The 23,142-nt window shown below is 32.2% G+C and overlaps 1 protein-coding gene and 1 long non-coding RNA gene across 3 annotated transcripts; one reads left to right on the forward strand and one right to left on the reverse strand.

Annotated features, from left to right (window-relative positions):
* Positions 1 to 1,055: 1,055 nt before the first annotated feature.
* Positions 1,056 to 5,172, reverse strand: LOC139525922 (uncharacterized). The gene is made up of 5 exons (XR_011665045.1): positions 5,042 to 5,172; positions 3,402 to 3,532; positions 2,790 to 2,886; positions 2,302 to 2,466; positions 1,056 to 1,839 (listed from the first exon to the last, which is right to left on the reverse strand). It is a non-coding gene; the product is annotated as an uncharacterized lncRNA (long non-coding RNA).
* A 5,938-nt stretch (positions 5,173 to 11,110) lies between these two features.
* On the forward strand, positions 11,111 to 20,915 carry LOC139526883 (3 beta-hydroxysteroid dehydrogenase type 7-like). 2 transcript variants are annotated; one of them, XM_071322026.1, is made up of 5 exons: positions 11,111 to 11,252; positions 14,607 to 14,746; positions 16,765 to 16,929; positions 17,416 to 17,631; positions 20,215 to 20,915. In XM_071322026.1, the coding sequence occupies exons 2-5, from the start codon at positions 14,617 to 14,619 to the stop codon at positions 20,757 to 20,759; spliced, it is 1,056 nt and encodes a 351-aa protein (XP_071178127.1). In that variant the 5' UTR covers positions 11,111 to 11,252; positions 14,607 to 14,616; the 3' UTR covers positions 20,760 to 20,915. The 2 variants fall into 2 exon arrangements, with proteins under 2 accessions (XP_071178127.1, XP_071178128.1); XM_071322027.1 differs by lacking the exon at positions 14,607 to 14,746 and having other exon boundaries at positions 11,127 to 11,252.
* The last annotated feature ends 2,227 nt before the right edge of the window (positions 20,916 to 23,142 follow it).

The raw sequence follows: 23,142 nt of genomic DNA on the forward strand, positions 1-23,142 counted from the left end.
TGAATGTTGTAATGATTGACTGCTAAACATAACATTTATATAGTATTCTGATATGTTAAATAAATACAATATACTATTATCAAAACAGGTTTAAACAGGTTCTAGGCATTTTATATCAGAAAATATGCAAATAGGGTAAGCTGGCAATAATTAAAGTCTTGTTTTCAAATTCTTTTAAAATGTTCAGTAAAAAAAACTTGGAGTATACACAGTGATTTCTTTAAGGCTATAATTATTAATGCTATAAAACTGATTTTAGAGAGTTTTCTATTTGAATAAATGTTTGCATAGGTTGCACTTTGTAAATACAGCTGTTTCTCAAACCAAGCCTCTTTTGGGGAAATCTAGAATATTCATAGAAAATCAATTTTGTTGACTACTGGTTCCAAGTTATGCTCTCTGTGTTCCATCTCATAGAGACATAAATGTTACAAGTAAATATACATCTGCAAATTGTTTACATTGAAATCTGTGGGAACCCTTCATTCCAGGTAGGGGTAGTTGAGAAAATTTGTGTTAGTTTAAACTCTTAAATGTTCCGGGCCTATAAACATTGAAAATATGCCGCACAGCCCTATATTTTGACATTTGAAAAATAAATAAAGCGCATATGAACTTTCAATTCTAGGATAAGATTTTTTTTCAAAACTTCTTGGTAAAAGTGATACAGTTTTAGCCGTAAAAGGAGTTCCTATGGGAAATTGCATTGTCAATATTTACAGAAATGCAACCTTTAATAAAATCAGGACATTTTCCAGTCATTACATTCATGTCCCCCATTAAAATATGTGTCCTTGTCTTGCAAACTTACTGATCTCATTTTCTAATACGGTATATTTTTTTTTAGGTATAACATACATTTTGAAAAACAACATAATTGATTTGCAACGAAAAATTTTCCTCCTTACTTTATATATGTTGGTTTTAAACCAAATACGAGAAATGAAATCGAGTAGATTAAACAAACTAACGTCAAGTTTAGGTCACAGTTGTCTATATACTGTTGCCTTTTTTTTTGTCTAGGAAGGACGTATTCTCCTGGTATAAACCCCCATCAATGTAGACATAAAACTAATAATTGCACCAAACAACCAAGTATAATCAATACTTGTACCAAATATCCAAGTATAAACAATATTTGTACCAAATATCCAAGTATACATAAACACTCTGTATATACACGCCATAAAAGGCTATAATAAATACCAAAGACTTTGTAAAGTGGATAGTCGCACGACAACGCCGATGCTCTATATTAAGTAAGAAATAAACACAATTCATACATATATATCTACACATATAATATATAATTCAAACATCAGTATCAAACAAAAAACTCTGCAAATATAAAGCTTAATAAACTTTAACCATAATTAAAATTTACCAAGAAAATTCGACTGCTCAGATTGACGATGTCGTGCTGAATGAGTACATAGGCAATAAAATACCGCGATAATAATTTTGAAGCGGGAAAACATTACGCCCTCTATGCTACGTATGATGAAACACCCAGGAGAAATTAATTTCATTCTAATGCACTGCCCGTTTAAACGAATGAAATTATAATGTAAATAACATAAGAACAATTTAATTAAAGGAAATATTATATAACTCTGCGTATTATCATTGTTGTTTCTTTAAATAACATGCTTACATGGTTATTCCAATCGTTTATTTGTGAGACATTTTTCACATACTGTGCATTAAGGCTTTCAAAACAGTTTGATTCGGTAAACCACCACGCTCCTTTCATCGAACTTGCACAGTGAAGTGCTTGGGAGTTATCATTTTTCTGATCCTTTGTTGAAAATGGAACATTATTGTCTTCTAATGTATTACCTGAATAAGAAAAAATCTTGCAACGCTATAAATCAGGAAAAACAAAAACACGCTTTTAAATGATTGCTATAAGATTTGTTTGCCATAATGATAGCCATATAAGAATAGTGCACGTAATGCGCAGTGTTATCTTTACCTTATGTGGTTGGTCAATCTATAGATATGTTGAATTTGAATTGAAAAAAACGCAATTTCGACTTATAGTGAAAACAATTATGAAACGATCAGGTTTACCTTAGGCATCTTACAACACGTGATTTGTCGGTTACCTATTACCCATTTACCGTTGTTTCTTTTTAGGGTAATTCTGTATAATTTGCAACGTCCATCGAGTTTCGTAAAGTGGCAGTTTTTTTTATGATTTCTACATTCGAGTTTGAGCTTTATGCATACTACAAAACATATTAATTCGATATTTGCAAAAGATATTTTTCTTACTATCAAGAAACAAGGTAATCTTACCAGCAGTTCCGCTATATTCTCAAACAGACAGTTTGTATTTTGATGTTCTATCGCCTATTTTAAAAAAGTCATATCTTGAAAACGTTTTGTTATTGTAAAAGTCTTCTGTCAATATTACCAATTCATATCTTCCTTGTTCTGTAAGTGCATGAAGTTTACTGTTTCCTAAAAGAAGTTTGGAATAAAAATAATAAAAACCGCTATGACAAAAAAGAAAATTACCGATTAGATGGACTTTCGCGTTTAAAGACATTTATTTGACTTCAAAACTCACATGGGTACAATAATTTAGATTGGTATTATTTTGTGTCATTGAAATCTGCTGCTGCAAAATTTTGAAATTATTTGAAGTTAAGGAAATTATCTCCCTCGTGAAAAGCTCCTATTCCATGTCCGGTTTTTGACTTATGTTTTGACCTTTGTGGTTTTATGAACTCTTTGAATCTACTGTCTGTAATACAATATGAAGATGTTGGAAGAAAACAAACCTAACCAGAATTCCTTTAGCAAATTTCCAAATCCATATTCGTAGTCAATCCACCCGCGATTAAAGTCCTCCTCTCCCGTTTCTCTGTGTTGGAAAACCTGAAAATTAAGTTGGAGTACATAAGCAGATTCAAATATTCACCGATCGTTCGACGTTATTGTTACCTTATAAATCTAGAGGTCATTTGTATTAAACTCATGGAAATACTTCTTCCAAGGCTTAGCCTTTTATACAAGTCATGTTATAATTGTTGTCTTAACGAAACCTAGAGCGAGCTGATATTAATGGAATTAATAATCATATAAAGTTCCAGTTGATATCTTCAAAATTGATCTGCATGATTACAAAACTTACATGAGATATATACCTTGAAATTTCCGCTGAGAAACTAGGAAATTATTCTGAAAAAAATACTGGTTAGTGTTTATGTTTCTCTTTTTTTATATATATAATTATATAATTCTTAACGTTTCTATGTATTTATTCATTGATGGGTTTCAAATGTTCAAGTTTGAGCGTTCGATCGATAAGTAAATGATGGTAAATCTTGTTAACAAAATAGTTATTTACAAGAAACCATGTCAAATGTCAGAAAATATCATAGTTAACATACTGTCCATCCTCTTATTGTATTGTTGTATTCTAGATCACAACAAACTCTTAAGCTATCAAGGCCTACTGGATATATAGTATAGATACCACTTCCATAGATTACATCAATGTCAGTACAATCGATTGGTTTTCCTTAGAAAGAAAGTAATAACATAATTTATTATACTTCACGTTAAAATGCCATATTTTGATTAGCTAATACGAGGGTGTTAATTTACTCTATCACATGGCTGAGCGGGTGACATTTTTTTTTAAATTTTACCCTCTCGGGTAGACCAATCAAAAATAGGTAATTTAAAGGACAATGAATTGAATTAACGTAAAGTTATTAAAGACAATGCCTAAAGTTTTACGTTTTGGCTCGGATTCTATTATCTGACTTCCAAATAAAAAAATAAAACATATTATACTGCACTCATTCTATTTCAGCAGTCCAAATGCGTTGACTGTATATATCTATGTCATATACAGTCACTAGCCTGGTTTCACTTTTCCTCATGAAAATTTAGAAAAGTAGAGCCAGAACTATATTAAAATATTCATGACGAACTCTTCAACATGTCCTTGTTTCCAATGTATTACTAGTATACAAAGAAGGGTGGAACGACTCAAACTCATTTCTTTTACAATTGTTGGAAAAACATATTTCACTTGTTCATATACTTTTTTTTAAACCTATAAACCATTATGTGTAATGCTTATTGTTGATATTCTATTCCATACTAAAACGATTTCGTTCACCATCGATTTATTTCACATGTGATGTGCATTTCATCATGTTCATTGTGATTTATATTTCTCCGCCAGATATGAGGCCTTTTAAAAGGGGGTTTTTCCCAAGAAATTTAAATCAAATAAATAACAACAATACTATAATAACAATTGAAAATAATTTTTTTCTAGATAGCCGATCTTTTTTCCCCGTTTCGCACGAATACTTTTATCGTTGATATGTCAAATCAATGCATCATTATTGTCTATTTACTTCACTTCTGTTGATTTTTCTAATACCCGTTACGTTGTTAAGTACAAATGTACGTGATTACATAGAAAATGTTTTTAGATAAAATTCATTTGTAAAAGACAATAACTTGTATTGTATTCTTCTTTATAAAAAAAAAATGCATATAGATATTGTATGAGATGAAGAAATACCAAATAAAGAATTATAAAAAAAGACAATAATGATGGGATATTCAGTATAATAAATTAAATAACACATATCTGAGAGGGTGATAGAGCAGATTGGTACCCTTCGCCGCGGTTGACAATGTTTTCTCGGGGTACTAATCTGCTCGTTCACCCTCTCACCTATGTGTTATTTAAATAATGATAACTTTTTTTAATTGGAGAACAAACAGCTGTCAATACAAGTTTTTTAATGTTGACTTTATTACTTGAATATCTCTTCGAAAACCGATAGGGATTTTCTTACTTCTAACTTAAGTTAACATTTGCTTCATATTTCCCAGTTCCATATTGACATTGTTTTCGTTGAGATTCTCTATCCAAAACATCTTAGCAAATACAATTGTTTTGATTGAAAGTAACATTGTGGACATCTGGAGAAAGGTTATATCCAACGTGAGATAAGACGTTAATTATAAGTCTACAGCTAATTATCGTGTGTCATAGACTTACGAAGAGAAATAACAATATGGTGTAAATTTTCCTCAAATGCTTTCAGCTTCAAACTTTCCTTGGATACATTTTGTTTTAAATACTCATCTAATACTCTCTGTTTGTTTTCTAATTCTGTTTTCAATTGGTCAATTCCTGTATAATAAAAAAAAATAATTAAATCCTGTATCTTTATTCTAAACATCAACGGTAGGAGGCAGTATATTTTTGTCTGATTATGTTTCTTTACAAAAGACGCCTATAACTTCATAAATTGTAAATAAATCACAAGTTGTACATCAAAATCTAATTAAAACCTTTACAGCAGGGATTTACTATGCAACTTTAAGTATTTTAGATTGAGCATAGATGAAATTGTCCACAGCTTCCATTTCATGTAACTGTTGCGGTCTTGAAATCTTTATATTCACTGATGTTTTCACTCTTCCTCGGGATTTATCATTTTCAAGATAAACTTAAAGACTTAGTATTCATTTGGGCACCAGTTGCGCCCCTAAATTAGCAGACTTGTTTTGTTCCGTTATGAATCAGAGATTATGACCAAACTCAGTAAAGGCCCGTCTAAGTTGACCTACTTGATTAATTCAACTACACTTATCTAACGTTATCTTGATGAAACTTTTTCGTTAAATAATCAAGAATTTTCTTAATATATAACTGAAATTTACCCACAGGAACTACTTTAAATAAATCAAATGTAAACGGTAATAACTGTCCTTTCCTAGATTTAAATGTTTTGGTTTTACACGGGAAACTCCACACTAAAATTTACGACAAAAAGGAAATTTTTCGTTCCCTATTGTTTATGTTCCCACTTTTAGATGACGATGTTCCTTTGACGCCATCTTACGGTGTTTATATTGTACAACTCGTTCGATAAGCCCGTGTCTATTGGCATGTTCTTGATTTTAAAGAAGAAAATTTATGTTTTACTGGTAAATTATTAATTCAGGGATTTTTATACCACAAATTACTTAAAACCTTTCCTAAATTCTTCCATATTTATAAAGATCTGGTTTTGAAGTTTATTTCAAACGGGATAGCACACCCTCAGTTTTACAGAAATATTGTTTACCGTGTCCGGAAACTTAGTAAAAGAAGAGAGGGACGAAAGATACCAAAGGGACAATCAAACTCATAAATCCAAAACAAACTGACAACGCCATGGCTAAAAATGAAAAAGACAAACAGAAAAACGATAGTTCACATGACACAACATAGAAAACTAAAGAATAAACAACACGAACCCCACCAAAAACTAGGGGTGATCTCAGGTGCTCCGGAAGGGTAAGCAGATCCTACTCCACATGTAACAATCCTGGTAAACTTATCGATCATCCTTCAAATAAACTTATTCAAACAGGTTACCGATTCAACACTATAATTAGACCATTGGATAATGTTTTTATTAGTATTAATATTGATTTTGTTATCAGTAAATTAAAAGAAAACTAAATACTATTGTTATATACATATGCACTTTGATGGATCTTCAATCTGTCGATAAGCTTGGTAAACCATCAATGTTCAACTAAATGGTTAAGCAAGTTTACTGGCAGTTTCTGTTGAGCTTTTCTGCTACAAAATATTGTTTAGGTATGTCGACTTCTCATTTATTTGTTGTCAATCTGTAAATATTTTATTAGTTAAGAGAATATCATGCCATAGATAACTGAATTAGATCTTCTATTCAACAAAATATTTACAGAATGACAATAAATTGATTAAAGGTCGACCAACTCTATCCATATTTTGGAAATTGTGTACCAAAAAAAGCTCAACGGGAAGTGCCAGTAATTTTTTTTGCTCGCTTGTCCATTTGGTTAAGATTAGAAAGTTTACCAAGTGGGTTTTATGTCATTGTTAATTACTTCATAAATATAATAAATGAATGAAAAACACAGTGAAATGCTATACTCATAAACAGTTTAAAGGACGCAACCATCAACATAGAGTTTACTGTCAGACCTTCTCCTGGAGTTTATGCTTTGACCCAAGATGACAATTCGGATGTATATTTTGTTTTTGTCTAGTTCATAAATGTGAACTCACATCCAATGCCAACAAACATTTACATGAAAGAGTAAATGGTTCTTCATATTTCATACTTTTTATATATTTTACATTACATAAAGTACTTGTACTTATGATAGTATTTTCTAGAAATAGTTATATTGTGAATGATATACAATTTAATGGTATCTATTAGTCAAAAATAGATTTTTTCTTTATACATGTTATACGTTATATCATATACACAGTGACAGATGTCTTTTATATTCGATTTTAACATCAATATGCACTGGTTCTATTATGTTTTTCTTTTTTAATCGTTACATCTTATAAGATACACGGCCCACTTTACTATCCCATCTCATCAGTATTACTGGGATTTTTTGTCAACATTTTATTTTTTGCATGTACGGTCATGACACGTAAATACATTGATGCATACATATTTTAAAATACACTTTTAGTTCTTATACACCACAAATATGTATTAACTACTTCACTTTTATTAAATATTAAATGCCAAAATATTGTATACTTTTGATTTATACAAGCTACCAAAATAACACCACTGTCGGCGCGAACAAATCTGCATACACCCAAGGCAAGAAAATAAATGCATTAATATTAAAATGATTGACCCGAATTTCTGTTATTTGAATATCACGGTTTTAAAAAAAAATTACATTGACAATAATAACCCATAAGTGACAATAAAATTACCTGATAATCTTTCAACTTGGCCATGAAAATCATGTCCTGCATCAACAAGTGATTTTCTAACATCATCTTTTAACTGCAATGCCAATCTTTCTGTATGATTAACATATATAGCCAGCGTAAGAAAAAGTATAGCACATATAAATAAAGAGAGAACAACGTTATCGTCCATAATATAGATTATGCATTTCCTTTTGTTACGTGTTATTTGGAATACTATACTGATTATTTCCCTTGCAATAAGAACGAATAATTATACTTCAGAATAATAATGTTTTTTAAACGGATATTGTACTGTTTTAGTAATATAAGCCGTTAAAAAAATTTGTTATTTATTTAAAATTAGGACCTTATATCTCAAATGTGTGGCTTTTGGTTTCTTTTGTTATTTAAAATTACATTTGGAATTTTCAAATATTTAAGTTTCGAGGAACACCGAAGAGACATTAATTGTCAAAAAGCGCACCGTGTTCAGTAACATTCGTTACGCATCTTTTATTAGACTGCATAATAGAAAAACAAAGTTCAATTGCAAATACCAGAAGAAAAATCAATATGAAAATTGATATACCAGGTCATCCTTTTTCTGTCTGTTTCAACCTCCTGAATGTGAATATTTCTCGGAATTGAGAAATGATTAGTTTAAAAGATCTCTCCATCGCACACGTTTAGCAGTCTTGTTTCCTTTTGTATAAAAGTGAATCTTTAATATATATTTAGCACATATACATTTGTATGTATAAGATGCTTCTTTATCACTTTTTTCAAATGTCATGCGTCCAAACCGTATTTACAGCCGTTCACCTGTCATTAAAAACGCATCTATGTCAGAGATGTAAACACGAATAAACTTGAAGAGTTAAAAGACTAACAGGGACATCATAATTTATACTGTATTCCCAAATTCCCAAACAAGAAAAATATCAACACATGATTTATTTTATTAATTGTTATTGGTTTAAACTAGCTATCCGTAATCCGTAACTCTTAGACCTGTACTTTGTGTTTTTGGTTGTTGTTGTAAGGGATGTATAAGTACCCTGCCACGTCTGTTATAACAATTTCGACTGATTTTACTAGTTTGTACTTTTGCTGTGCTGTTACACCCTTGTCTCAGGTTAGGGAAGTGTTGAGTGTTCACACACATATTTAACCCCGACACATTCTTCATGTGTCTTTCCTAAGTCAGGAGCATGCAGTTGGTTCATGCCTGTCATACTTTGGTTTCGAAAATTTTGTCATAAATTAAGCCGTTGATTTTCTCATTTGTAGGGACTCGTTTTAGCAGACTATACGGTATGGGTTATATATCATTGTTGAAGGCCGCACGGATACCATAAATTGCTAACATCCACTTAATTTCAACTTGGGGTGGCTAGTTGTCTCATTGACTATCATACCACACCTCCTTATTTTTATATGTTTCAAACATTATAGTGCCTATTTGAACTAATGACTGATGACATCTTTGGGTTTTCCATTTAACCAGCAGTTGTATGTTCCAGTGAAAGTAAATGAATAGCACACTTTATAAATGCCGTGCCTCCGGCTTTTCTGTATTTAACTTCATTATGAAGACTCACAATGTGAGCACGTATCCTGGATTTAATACTGTCATCACGGTCAATCAAATGAAAATGTTCGAAAAACATGCCGATAATTAGGAACTACGTGAAAAACAAGTTCTTAATTTATAAAATTCAAAATTTATCCAAGGTCAACGATGCCTCAGGAGTTGAAACCCAAGTTTCTAAGTAGTTTGTTAGTTAACCAACATGGACAAGTATGTTATAAATCCTACCAGAATCGAATCACATACTGACGAGCTGCTGCTACCCATGGAGACTTATACATGTACATGTGTATGATGCAGTGTGTTTGTAAAACCAGTTTAATAAGAAGCCGTTTTGTCTTTATAACTTGTGTTTAAGTATGAAGTATGACATTTTTGTGTTATCAATTCATATTTCAATAGGATTAAAATCGGATATTGTGTATGAAGAAAATGCTTGATATCTTGATCAATATTGTGGATGTTTTCGAATTTGTTTTGTTTTTCAACTATTGCAAAGATTTGAATAGTAAAATTCGTGATTTGATGTAGAAGACCGATATATTAATTGCTCAGATCTCATCCTCGAACTCAACCCATAAGACGTCTTTCAATGGCTAACTTTTGAGAAGAATGGTTATGTATTCTAATTACACGATGCAAAAAAAAAAAAAGAGACCATGTTAATAATATTGAATAATGTATTAATTCAAATTTGATAAGTAATATATTTTTAAATCTATTTAAACAGACTTTCACATGTATCATTTGCATGTTTAATCAACAGGCCGCATTAAATAATCTCAAGTTAATTACCATTCGTCTAGTGGCAAATATTTCATTCATGCAATATTCAATAAATACCGTTTTCTTACATTTTTTTTTATATCAATATTAAATGAATTATGCTATAGACTCTAGAATTGATCGACTGTGTACATGAAGATTAAGAAAATAAGTATTCATTGACACCTACTCTTATCAATAATTCATATCATTGGACAGCCACCATGTCAAGACTATACTGTGCATCTAATTCCGTATAAATATTATTTTATTAATTTCTGTTTATATATCAAATACTACCGTAAGTTTATACATAAAAACAAATCCGAACGGAAGACTATTTTGATACCTAGTGCATTTCTTGTTTTGGTGAAGATCATGGTTTGAAGCAAGCCGGGCCTTACATTAAACCTATTGAGCTCTGAACTTTACATCTAGAAGCTAAAATGTACTTCGGGGTTACATGAAGTTTGTATGGATGATACTACTTTGTTATTTGTACACTTAGCTACAGTGTCATAAATAGGAACCAGTGTGCAATTCTATTATAACGCAAAGTTTGTTCATTTTTCTAGTTGCAAATATTTCATGTATGCAATTATGAAATCGAAAAACCTTTACTGGTTGTTTTTTTAAAACACAACGGACATATAAACTGAATTAATGCTTAAAATGGGTTTATTTTACCTATATAATATATTGATTATGGTACATTTATATCACATTTATATCACAATTTATACTAAACTGCCTTTCATATTGATTTTACGTTTTATGCAAAATGGATGCGGTTTGTTTACATTTTACATCAAATAAAATCTGACTGAAAAAAAAACCGTATCAAATCACTTGAAATTACGCTCCTTTTCGAACGCTATACCTACTGTACATTTAAATATCACAAAATTGTGATAACACAATCAACTAAACAGACGAATTTAAAAGGACAATTACACATAACCATTGTATAATAACATTTCATGTCTATTGATATGATAACAATATTTCTTTATTACACGGTGTGTATCTATGTTTGTTAATACCGTGTGTATCTATGTTTGTAAATACCGTGTGTATTTCTGTATGTAAATACTGTGTGTATGCATCCAACCCTTGAACAGGTACATGTATTCATGGTTGAAGGTAAGTGTATCATAAATGTTACTATGCCAAATAAATTAAGACACAGAAGTAAAATTTATTAATGGAGTTATAAAAATTTTACTCCCTGTAGAAATTGGTCCATGTATATTAAGGCCGAGGACAAATTTTAATAGAACAGAGAGGCAGGCTATGCAAAGACTATCGCTGGAACTTCTTCTTTCACTAAAAACTAAAGGAGCCTTACAAAGCGCAATCGACGACCCCTCAAAGAGTAAATGGAGACGCCTTTTAGTATATACAATAAATATGTCTGTAGTACTGAGATGGATAAATAGATGGCTGACCAGTGGCAAATTAAGCATATTCGGGGCTAGAAAATAATACGTTTAATATATAAACCCTGGTTTGTACTAGAGCAATATAAGGAGGTTGGTCTGATCGTGTTATATCAGTAGAAATCAATACACAGGAAAACATGGCACCCAAGCATCCGGACATCTTCTGCGACATAGAGAAAAGTGGTTTCGGGTATTATTGAGGACTTTGAAATAAAATTCCTGTGACCAGGGAAAATGTAACTTCGTTTATTATTTGGCACTTGAATATAAAATATAAAAACAGTTTGGATAACAAGGGGCCATTCAGTTAGACTCGTGTTACACAACCCTACAGATCAGACTTTATTTTGACCCGGACGTGTTTCGAACCAACGACCCATACTCGAGGCGAAACGAGACTATAAGTATATAGGTTCTATGTAATATTTTAGTTTAAATGTTACACTTGCATGAGTCAATTAACCTATATTGTTTTGTTTCACTATATTTTGTTTTATTATGTTCACAAATTAAAATCTGTGGAAATTTAAAATCAATTTCAATAAAGGTTTGAAAAATATTTTTAAAAATAAAAAAAAAATACAACCGCGGTATTTAGAGAATTAATCAATTGACAAAATCAAAACCAATGCCCAAAAAAAGCTGAATATACACAACTATAAGCCTAAGGTTTTTTTCAAATGCAAAAATGAAATAATCATTACGAATACAAACTTTAAACACCTGACTATAGTAATACCTTTTAAATTCAAGCAAGTAAAGTCATGGCCTGCGACTAAGTAAGTCATGTCCTGCTACAAAGTAAAGTCATGGCCTGGGACTAAGTAAAGTCATGGCCTGGGAGTAAGTAAATTCATGGCCTGGGACTAAGTAAAGTCATGGCCTGCGACTAAGTCACATGCTGCGACTAAATAATGGCATGTGCAGTGACTAACTAATGTAATGTACTGAGACAAGAATGACGCAACACTAGGTTTGCTACTTCATCAATGAGAAGCAGTTATCAAGTAATATATACTTTATTCGTTTGATAGGTTCAGCTGGTACGCCGACTTACTGTTGCTGTCATATGTATGTTTCTAACGGGTTCTGGTACATTTTTAAATTATTATAAATAAACACTTTGCATCTTTGATCACACGACCTAATGCTGTGTGTGTAAAGATTAGTTATAAATATCACATGCATAGTGAGGACGAGAACAAATTCTCAGTTAATCTAAAAGGAGATTATACAAAATTATATGAGCGGTATTAGGGGCGGGAGGTTTGGAGTGTCATTGGAACTAATGGTTGAGTTTGGTGAAAGGTGATATTTAGCCCCTCAAGGGGTTATTGCACTGAGTTTTATCTAGTCGGAAATTCACATTGTAACATAACCTCTACATGAGACACCGGATATAACGTTACTGTTTTTTGAGGATCGTGTGTGGGTATATGTATATGTCATCTCCGAAGCTAAACTCCATTGGTTGTTTCCTATGTTCAGTGACAAATATTTCATGCATCAAATATTTATCAATTATATTGATTTACACAAGTCATACATTTCTTATTTAGAGTCATAAGAAACCTCAAATTAAAAAAAAATATGCATATGTTTTTTTATAACTAAATGGATAGTTTTCATTATACAACTTATGTACATTTTTTTTTTCTGAGGAAATTTTTTTAATTTGTCCACATTTAGAAGAACATTTTATTTTCAATTGCTTCCTTCAAGGAAACAATTTGCCGACATATTCCGTACCTGAGCGTAACCCTCAGTCGTAAAAATCCGGTGGTCGCAATACGCATGGATCTGTCATTAAAATAAACAATTCTGTGATTGTACATGTTAAACACGTGCTCAATATTCATGCTTTTTTTTTATTTGTTTTAAGGTTCATGTACCCTTCTGTAGCCATTTTTGTACGAACTTTTCAAACTTCAATTGTATCAAAACTACAGATATTATGAATAATAGAGATAGGCCATTTTGTACATATTCCAATTTTGTTATAAAATTTGAAACATAAATTACTCACTTGATTTTCTATGATGTGCTAGTATTTATTTTTTACAAAAAGTTCTAAGTAACCTGTAAATTCCAAAACACCTCGTGCTGAGTCACTAAAGTCGAGCGTACCCTAAAAGGTGTACTTGATTTTGGCCATATTTATATAAACTTGTTTTAAGGAAATCAATGCTAGCACTGCATGCAATAATCCTATATCTATCAGTCATCAAATTGCCAAATATGAGAGTACAAGGATAAAGGCTGTGGATTTTCTATAAAAATCTTGATTTATTTGCCACAAAGTCCTCTTTTTCTATTAAATGCAATGGAACAGTAAAAAATAATGCTTTGCATCAAGTTTCCCCTTGGAACATGTACTAAATGGCCTACAAATATATCTCTATTATTCATTATATCTTTAGTTTTGATACAATTGAGGTTTGAAAAACTCGTACAAAAATGGCTACAGAAGGGTACATAAACCTTAAGAATTGAATGCTTCTTTTTGTAACTTCATTGGGGTGTAAAAGCCTTGACCAAAGTACATTTTGTATGAAGCAGGGAAGCATTCAATACTTATAATTACATTTTTTTTAGCTAGAATCATGAAAACACGAATTTTATCATTTTTTTAAATTTAATTCACATGTGCACTTTATTGTGAGACCTTGTGTTATCATGAATGAAAAGTTTTATTGAGTAATGCAATTGCTTAAGAAATAACACGTGATGTGCAGTTAGCCAATCAGAATAACGTATACATACATCTAATCTAATTATTACTATAAGCTGACAATCGGTAAACTTCGGCTTCAAAACACGGCATTTAATGCGCAGCCATATTTCTTTAATCATAACAGACAGAGAGAAAAAAAAATGACGATTATACGTTATATTAGTCAAAAATGAGAAAATCATGCACAGAGGACTAAGTTTATGATACATACATGCATTGGTAAAAGAATTGGATAAACATTTTCTTTCACCACTCACTCGTTTCATATGACTTTAAAGAACTTTTTCCTTTTTGTATTTTATTTTTAATTTGGTTTTACAGATTTTTGAAAATGCACACGGTATTAGTAACAGGAGGATGTGGTTTTCTAGGTCAACATGTAGTCAAACATTTACAACTGTATGGAGAGAACATAAAGGAAATACGGATTCTAGATTTCGTTCCTTTTGAAAGAAAATTAGGTAAACTATTAATAAAATGGCATCGACATTGGTCAGAAGAAAAAACATTATCGCTGGCCTTCATGAGATTCTATGCGATCTTTAAAAACGTCATGACATTTTAGAAAGGTACGAATGATAACCGAAGTCGGCCAGCGACATACCTTAATGATTTACTTACTACAATGATGTTTAATAGTTCACTTTTTAAATTTCGACTCCTTAATTTACTAGCCAGTCAACCCTGGGGTTGTGAAATCGAACCCCGCTGATGCGAGTGCACTCGACTCCAATCCTAATTGACTAAGATTGTCAGTTTTCCTATCGAAGGTCGGTGGTTTTCTACGTGCACTCCGACTTCCTCCACCAATAAAAACTGGCCACCACGAAATAGCCAAAAAGTGGCGTTAAAACACCATCAAAAAGAGGGGGGGATGATGGGTTGGGGTGGTCCATAAAATAAATTCAAACGTAGAAACACTTTTCGAACTTTAATATCATCGTCTATTATAAGAAACACTGGAATATAATGATTTTCATTGCTGTTATTTTTACGTTTAGCGGCATATGTTTTTTCATGTTCAGGACTAGTAAAATGACAGTAAATACAAAACGCAGGTCGTTTTCTAGGGTTTGACTAGTGAAGGACGGGAAATTTGGAATACCACGGAAAATATTTGAAAGGGACATACAGTTAGATTTGCAACAAGTCACCAACGCACCCTACAAAGAAATGTCTCCATGGTTCTTTTCCGTAAACGGAGCGTACTATGCTAATATTGTCAGAAACATTAAGGCAAGGGATGAGAATCTGGAAGTCGTTTTGTGATAACCAACCGGACAAACCAGAGTCAATAACATTAACCTTAACTGATATATAAGGGCATGCTCGACTTTATTTCCAAACATCATGAAAGCGCACGTCGTACTTGCTTTTACGAGCGTCACGTAAAGCTCCACCGAAAAAGCCAACTCATCACTTAAATTGATCATAAATGATTTAAAAAGCATAAACAGGCTGTTTTATTGTCCCGATGATGCTGCGGTACCGGCGCGAACATATCGACAAAAGTAAAACCATTACCTTGCGTTACTCCGGCGGTTGTTTTCTTACAGTAAATGTAATTACAAATTTTATTTTTTGTTTGTTATTGTTATTTGCGTTGAACTAGCTGTCAGTAACTGCTAGTATTCTCAGATCCGTATACTTAGTGTCTTTTTGTTGTTGGGATTTACAAGTACCCGGCCATCTTCACTTTGTTTTTGTTAGATGTAGGTCTGATGAGTTGAGACTTTTTGATGACTTTTAGAGTTCTTATGATACACTGTTGCACCACTGTCTTAACTTAGGTGAACAGTTGGTGCCTTCAAACAAATCTAACCCATATTCTGTATGTGTCTGTCCCTAGTCAAGATATCTGTATTTAGGTGTTGGTGTTTGTTGTTTTGTTTCATATTTGATTTTCGTTCATTATTTTGTACTTGGGTTAGGCAGTTAGTTTTCTCGACGTTTGAATAGTTTTACATTTGTCATTTCTGACCTTTTATTGAAGAGGGACAGTCAAACTCATAGATCTAAAATAAGCTTACAACGCTATGGCTAAACATGAGAAAGATAAACAGACAAATAGGAGTACACATGACACAAACTAAAGACTAAGTAACACGAACCCAATCCACTAGGGGTGATCTCAGGTGCTCCGGATAGGTAAGTAGATCCTGCTCCTTATGTGGCACCCGTCGTGTTGCTCAGTTTACACACCCGGTAAATAGTCTAATTCATTAGGTCACATTCATGAAGAGGGAAGGGGATTTTAGTTACGACGTAAGCAACATATGCGCGGATATCTTCTGTGAAACGGTTATTTCATAATGTACGGTCAACCAACCCGTGATGGCTGACTATGCACTGTAATCGTTAAAGGCCGTAAAGTGACCTACAGTTTAAAATTTCTGTATCAATTGGTCTCCTGTAGAGAGTTGTCTTTTGAAATCATACCACGTCTTCTTCTTTATATTGTCTGGTTTGTTTGTTTCAGAATACAACTGTGATAATACTATAACGTCAATCATTGGAGACATACAGGATGTAGAATTAGTCACACGAGCTTGTAAAGGGGTCGATGCTGTCTTCCACCTAGCGTCAAAAATAGATGTTTCCCTACTCCCGGACGTTAAATCTATGTATGATGTTAATGTAAAAGGTATACATTTAATAAGATTCTAATGTGTATGGAATAAATAAAGAGGACACGTTCACAGGTGTCTGGATAGAAAATGTATCTTCAAGACCCGGATTCGAAATTTTTTAAAAATGAATAAGTTCTTGTATTACTAGTGAACTCAGCTTATACATGGTTATAAAAACAATAGATTTAAATTCGTCTACTAGGCTATTATATAAACGTCTTAAACAGCAATATAACAAAACAACTATATTCGCTATATCTTCTACAATAAACAAGACATAATTTACTATGCATACACAATTTAAAGCTCTTAAATAGTTGTTCTGTTAACAATATTTATATGTTGATCTCTGAACTCCCGTTATTCAGGTTCTCAACTGATCCATTTAAAAAAAAAACAAGTATTTCTTAGTTTAATCCTACAGTATATTCAATTGTATTTCCAAAGTCTAGTAATAATCAGGTGGTTGTCTTATATAAATTACTTTTTGTGTTCTGCAGGTACACAAAATATAATTAAAGCGTGCAAAGAACACGACGTACAATACTTGATATACTGCGGTACTTTGGGATCATTTTATGGGTACGACGCTGTTCGGAACGGAACAGAAACATCTGTGACTTTTCCAAAGAAATGTGCACATGGACATTACGGAGAAACAAAACGAAAAGCTCTAGAAATCGTTATAAATGAAAATGGGTCAAGCTTGAGAAATGGTGAGTAGTATATGGTTAGTACAAAGAATCAAATTATACAATGTGTTATAGAAATGAATTATACATATGTCAAAAAAATTAACCTTGTAAACGGGGGACAACTAACTATCCGTATCAGAAGATTAATCGAAAATCAAAAGGATAGCACGCGGCTTAGAAAATTAGGAAATCAAAAGCCATAATTTTGTTACAAAAAATTAACATTTGCATATTAAATATTAAAGATACCACTTAACTATACATATCACAAAAAAAATCCCAATAGGTCGACTAGGGTATGCATACATGGTCACAAAAGCTTCCATCACATCGCATTAAACACATTCTTATTCTATGAATACATAGCTATTTCCAGTCGAATGTAAATGTCACTACCTATTCACACACGGGGCAGGTGTTAATTAGAATCTATTTATACGGTATACATGTATGATTAAGCTGAATTAAGCCGTAGCACATGTCCAAATCAACTGAGGTAAATCACCCAGCGGATCGAGGCGACACAGATTTGAGCCGAGCGAAGTTTTTGTTTAAGGGGGGTTCGGGTGCCTGAAGAGGGAGAAGATTATTTCAGTATTACTATGGGAGAGGTCAATGTATTTATAATAAAAAACAAAAAAAAATATAATAGAAATGCGTTTTTTTTATATTAGCTAGCCTATTAAGTATCAAGACAAGTTTATAACAGTGAATCTCTGTTGGTCAACCAAAACTTTCCGAATCTCCTGTGACCTGTACTATCGAAAAGCTTCAACACACGTTTTTTTCAACTGTATCATTCCTATCCTCATGGAACATGACAAGCCCACAAAGCCTGTCACCGCCCATTGTAGCCCGTTCCCAGGTTTTCAAACGCCTTAAACTTGAAAACGATATCTCACAACAGACTGATGTGACTGGCAGACTGCTGTCTGGAGGGTTCCTGCATTGCTACTGTCTTTCTTACTCACCTTTCAAGTTCACATGTTAACTCTTCCATGTTAGTAACGTCCGGAAATGCTTGGAAAAGGAGCAATTAATCCCGGTGTTTATTTGCCTACAATTTTTGGAATAAGGTAATATCCTAACATTAGATTTTTTACCTCATCAGGAAACTGGCGTTGCATTTCACAAATGACATACAACCAGACAATTCTGATTATAATAAAAATAGAAATACGAAAAAAATATTTTCAAACAATACCAAAAATATATTTTATACTTTTATTAAAGATAAATAAAAATTAAGAATTGCCTTATTATACATTAAAAACTTCCATAGTAAAGGCGCTTCATGATTTTTTTTAAATTAATTATAAATAGTTATTATATTTTTGGTCAATGAATTATTTTATCGATTAGAATTTGTTGTTCAGTGAGTTGATAGTGTAAATGTTCCAGACCATATGAGTATTTGGACCGTACGCGTACGGTCCGGACCGTATACGTATACTCATACGGTCCGACCATACGCGTACGGTCCAGTACGATCTGACAATACATGTTATTTGATCATATGGGTTAAATTGAAACAATCTTTATTTTCAGTTTTACAAATTGTTATTGATAATTTGTTACAATTAGATAGATAAAATGAACAAACGAACAATTGAAATTAGGTATTTGTTTAATTGTATATATGAATCCTATTTTGGTACTCTCGCCCAAGGTGACACAATTCAAGTAACGTAATATTTTTAGCAATTTCATGTATGCAGTTCATGCAGGTTCTTTTGCATTTGTTTTTTTTTTTGGTAAAGTTGCTAAATATTTTAAAACAATTGAACTCCCACTTTATGTTTACTTCCGATATCTTCAATTTCAGCGTTCATAATACAATTAATGTACTACTGATCGACATGCTTAATACAAGAGATTAGCATATTTAATTAGCGTGAATTAAAAACAAGTTAGAATATAAAGTTTTAGTTTCAAATACAATTGAACTTTTTTATATTAATTTGATAGTTAAGTTATGTTGATCTGCTATATGCATTTGTATCTAATAAACTTGACCAACTTTTTAATAATAGTCAGACCGTACGCATACGACCGTATGAGTATTTTGAAAAAGTACGCATACGGTCCAGACCGTACGCGTACGGTCTGGAACATAAACATTGGTAACTATAGCGTTATCGATTAAAAAATAAACCAAGGAAAGTAATAAGTCAGCATACTTATAGGGGGTGTTTATACTCATGAGTTACCCTTTTCATCTTTTTTCTCTTTTATGAACCCGTCTTCAACCAGTTTTGTAACGACATTAAGATTTTTTTCAATTTTTTATTTTGATTAGTATTCGGAACACTTATTTTTTTTCACCATCTTCACCGCCCACAAGAGTCTTTGGATGGTATGTCAACTAAATGTATGCATGGATGGTGCTAGACCATGCCTCTCTAACCTCGAAGTATTCAGCAGCATCATAAATTTAGTCCAGGGGACGATGTTGATTTTTAATTTTCTATATCTATACATTATGTTTGAATTTATACTGTAATTATTCCGCTCATTTTGGGCGCCATGATTGGCAAATAAAATATTTGTTTGTTTGTTTGTATTGGTATGATTTTTAACACTGTTTACTTTCTTGTCTTTTAGGTAAAGTTCTACGAACTATTGGTATTTTACCTCCCGGGATGTACGGCGAACTTGATCCAACCAATACAATATCTCGTAACAGATCAGTGCGGAATGGAATATACTATCGTGTAATGGGAGCCATGGAGGCAAAACTACAATACAGTTATGTTGGAAATGTTGCTATGATGTTTGTCAGAGCGTATCAGTCATTGCTAAACAATGAAAAGCTTGGCGGACAGTACTATTTTGCAGTTGATGATTCACCACAACAGACACATATAGAACATCGAAAACCGTACATAGGCGAAACTATTGGTACTTCGTCATGGTTTGTGTCACATCGGTTTGTGTGTGCTGTTCTCCATTTCATATATTTTTGCTTACTTATAATAAGTCCGTTTAAAAAGATAAATTTTCAGTTATCCCCTAATGTAATTAATTTTGTCAATACAACTTTTTATGTAACATATGAGAAGGCAAAAATGATGTTTGGTTACAAACCTTTATACGACTACAAAGAATCCATCCGCAGAACTATAGACAGTTTGCCTAAGGTAAAGTAGTGACCGACAAAACATTTGACTGAAGAAAAGTAAAGAACACTTGAAAGTTTGCCGACAATAACTATTGAGGAAGGACTTACTAGATTTAAATGTAAAGATAGGCGTTGTTGTTATCTTGTAACCAGTGTTTAAGTGTAATTAAAAACTTAAATCTTATGCAATACAATTTTTAGAGATTGCTGGTAAACAGACGCCAGACAAATTTAATATTACAAACTTCAATTGTGTATGTTATAGTTGATCTTTTTAAAACCTTATATTTTATATGATTTCTAATGTAAAGAATAGTTATCATTACTATAATCATCTATGTGTTTGTGTAATGATCTTGCAAATGTTGCATTATGATAGTAAGTTTTGGCTTTGCAAGTGGCAATTGATAGTAAACAATCTGTGCCTCATTTCTATGACAAACGCGACGATTTTAATTTTGAAATTATAAATTCCCCCAACTTAGTAGCAATGTACCAACTTCACCTGCATATTGGATATACATTTCCCCCTCCTACTAAGACTTTGAAAACGTCACCAGTGTCTGAGCAGAAAGTTGATGAACCTGGGTTTTTTTTCTAAAAAAAATCATCGGAAGGTACCAAGACCTTGTTGATAAATATTCCGTATCAACTTCACTAATAGGACATGATGTTCTTGATGTATAGATTCTGTGTACTGCCGTTGTTTATCATCTTAACTGGGTGATATGTTGTTCTTGCATTTGTCTTTGTTCAATTATTAATATTAATTGTTGGTCTGTGTTATGTGATATCCACAGACGTGGCTCGGTACTTATACATCCCGTCAATGTGTTTGTATTATCTTTAATTTTTGCTTATGTGTTTAGTATATACGACTTTTTGTGTTTCTTTGGTTCTGATAACGTGACTGTACTTTTACAGATCCCGCCATTATGTTATTGTTCAATTATAAGTCATTTATATGTTAATGTTCTATTATTATGATAAAACTTTGAACGACAAAATGATTTTTCTCGCGTAGTAATATTAACCTTAAATGGATTCTTAAAAAATCTAAAGAACTTCTTGATAATTTTAGTTCTCGGTTTGTTTCTGAAAATAATTCTAATATATTTTTTTCATTTATTAACTCTGCACCATTCCCCATATGCATTTAAAATAATAATTGTTTTGAATATACATTGAACGACAAAATTCTTCCTACGTGAGGTTTACTTTTTCTGCCGCCAAAAACACGAAATAATGAATGTGTTTTTAATTTGATCGATGCATTTTGGTAAATTTTTGTTTGTTTTGAGAATGTAACACAGTGATGACTGCTCTAACCATATTTTGACTATTTTACCGATTATGATTGTCTTTTTCACGCATCGTTGTAAAAATAACGGAATTTGATGCTACTGTTATACAAGTGAGAAGCTTAGCGCTATAAAACCAGGTTCAATCCACCATTTTCTACATTTTAGAATGCCTGTACTAGTCCTATAACATATGTCTTCGCATTCTTATTCAATTTTTAACGTTTTTATACTGATATTTTCCTTTTTTAATTTTTTTTGCTACGCGAATTTTGCCTTTCGCGATATGACCTCGGGTGGCACATTGATAGTAATTTTTTTTTATCAGAACAGCAAATAGAAATAGTAAATAATGCCCCCGAGGTCATATGTTATAGGACTATGCCTGTACCAATTCAGGACAGTTGTTGTCCATTCGTTTGATGTGTTTTATCATTTGATTTTGCAATATGATAAGGGACTTTCCGTTTTGAATTTTCCTCGGAGTTCAGTATTTTTGTGATTTTACTTTTTTTTTAAGTCGTGATATCTCAATTTTGACATTCTTGTCAATTGAGATATCTTGTCCTTGTTAATGTAGAGAAGATGGAAACCCTGTATTGAGGTAACTCCACTTAATGCCAAATAACCATGTGACTTTTGATGCTTCCTTTCAAGGATACAGCAGCATTTAAAAGTGAATTTCCTTGACATGTGTGTGCTGTTGATGCTGCAGCTGGTTTCAATGGGGATTGTTTGCGAACAATTAGAACATTTTTGTATTTTCCTTCTTGAAATTGTTTCGTTGTGAAATGTGTTGGTGTCTAATTAATAGAACCTTTGTATTTTCTCTTTTGTGAAACAACCCATAGAAGTATCGGTTTATTTTTGATATGTCTACATGCATAAGTTGGCAGGAAGCTCCATAGGATTACCTGTAGCAGAAGTGGTCGCAAACAAATCGTGACCTGAATTTTTCTCTTTTTCTCAAGAATCTAAATGTTAACAAAAGAATTCTGTCCAAACAGTATACAAGAAAAAAAGATAAGGATGCTTCATTAAAAACAGCAGATTTACATTTTGCAATTGAATAAGTATAAAAAGTTTGGGACAATCAATTATTGTGAGTCT

The sequence above is a fragment of the Mytilus edulis genome, chromosome 6 (assembly GCF_963676685.1).
Source record: "Mytilus edulis chromosome 6, xbMytEdul2.2, whole genome shotgun sequence".
In the NCBI taxonomy this organism is placed as follows: Eukaryota; Metazoa; Mollusca; class Bivalvia; order Mytilida; family Mytilidae; genus Mytilus; species Mytilus edulis.

What these genes read in the sequence shown, in the direction of transcription:
- LOC139526883 (XM_071322026.1), top strand. Translation starts at nt 14,617, where the DNA reads ATGCACACGGTATTAGTAACAGGAGGATGTGGTTTTCTAGGTCAACAT. An exon ending in TCCTTTTGAAAGAAAATTAG is followed by an intron (nt 14,747 to 16,764) that starts GTAAACTATTAA and finishes TGTTTGTTTCAG; the next exon opens with AATACAACTGTGATAATACT. An exon ending in GTATGATGTTAATGTAAAAG is followed by an intron (nt 16,930 to 17,415) that starts GTATACATTTAA and finishes TGTGTTCTGCAG; the next exon opens with GTACACAAAATATAATTAAA.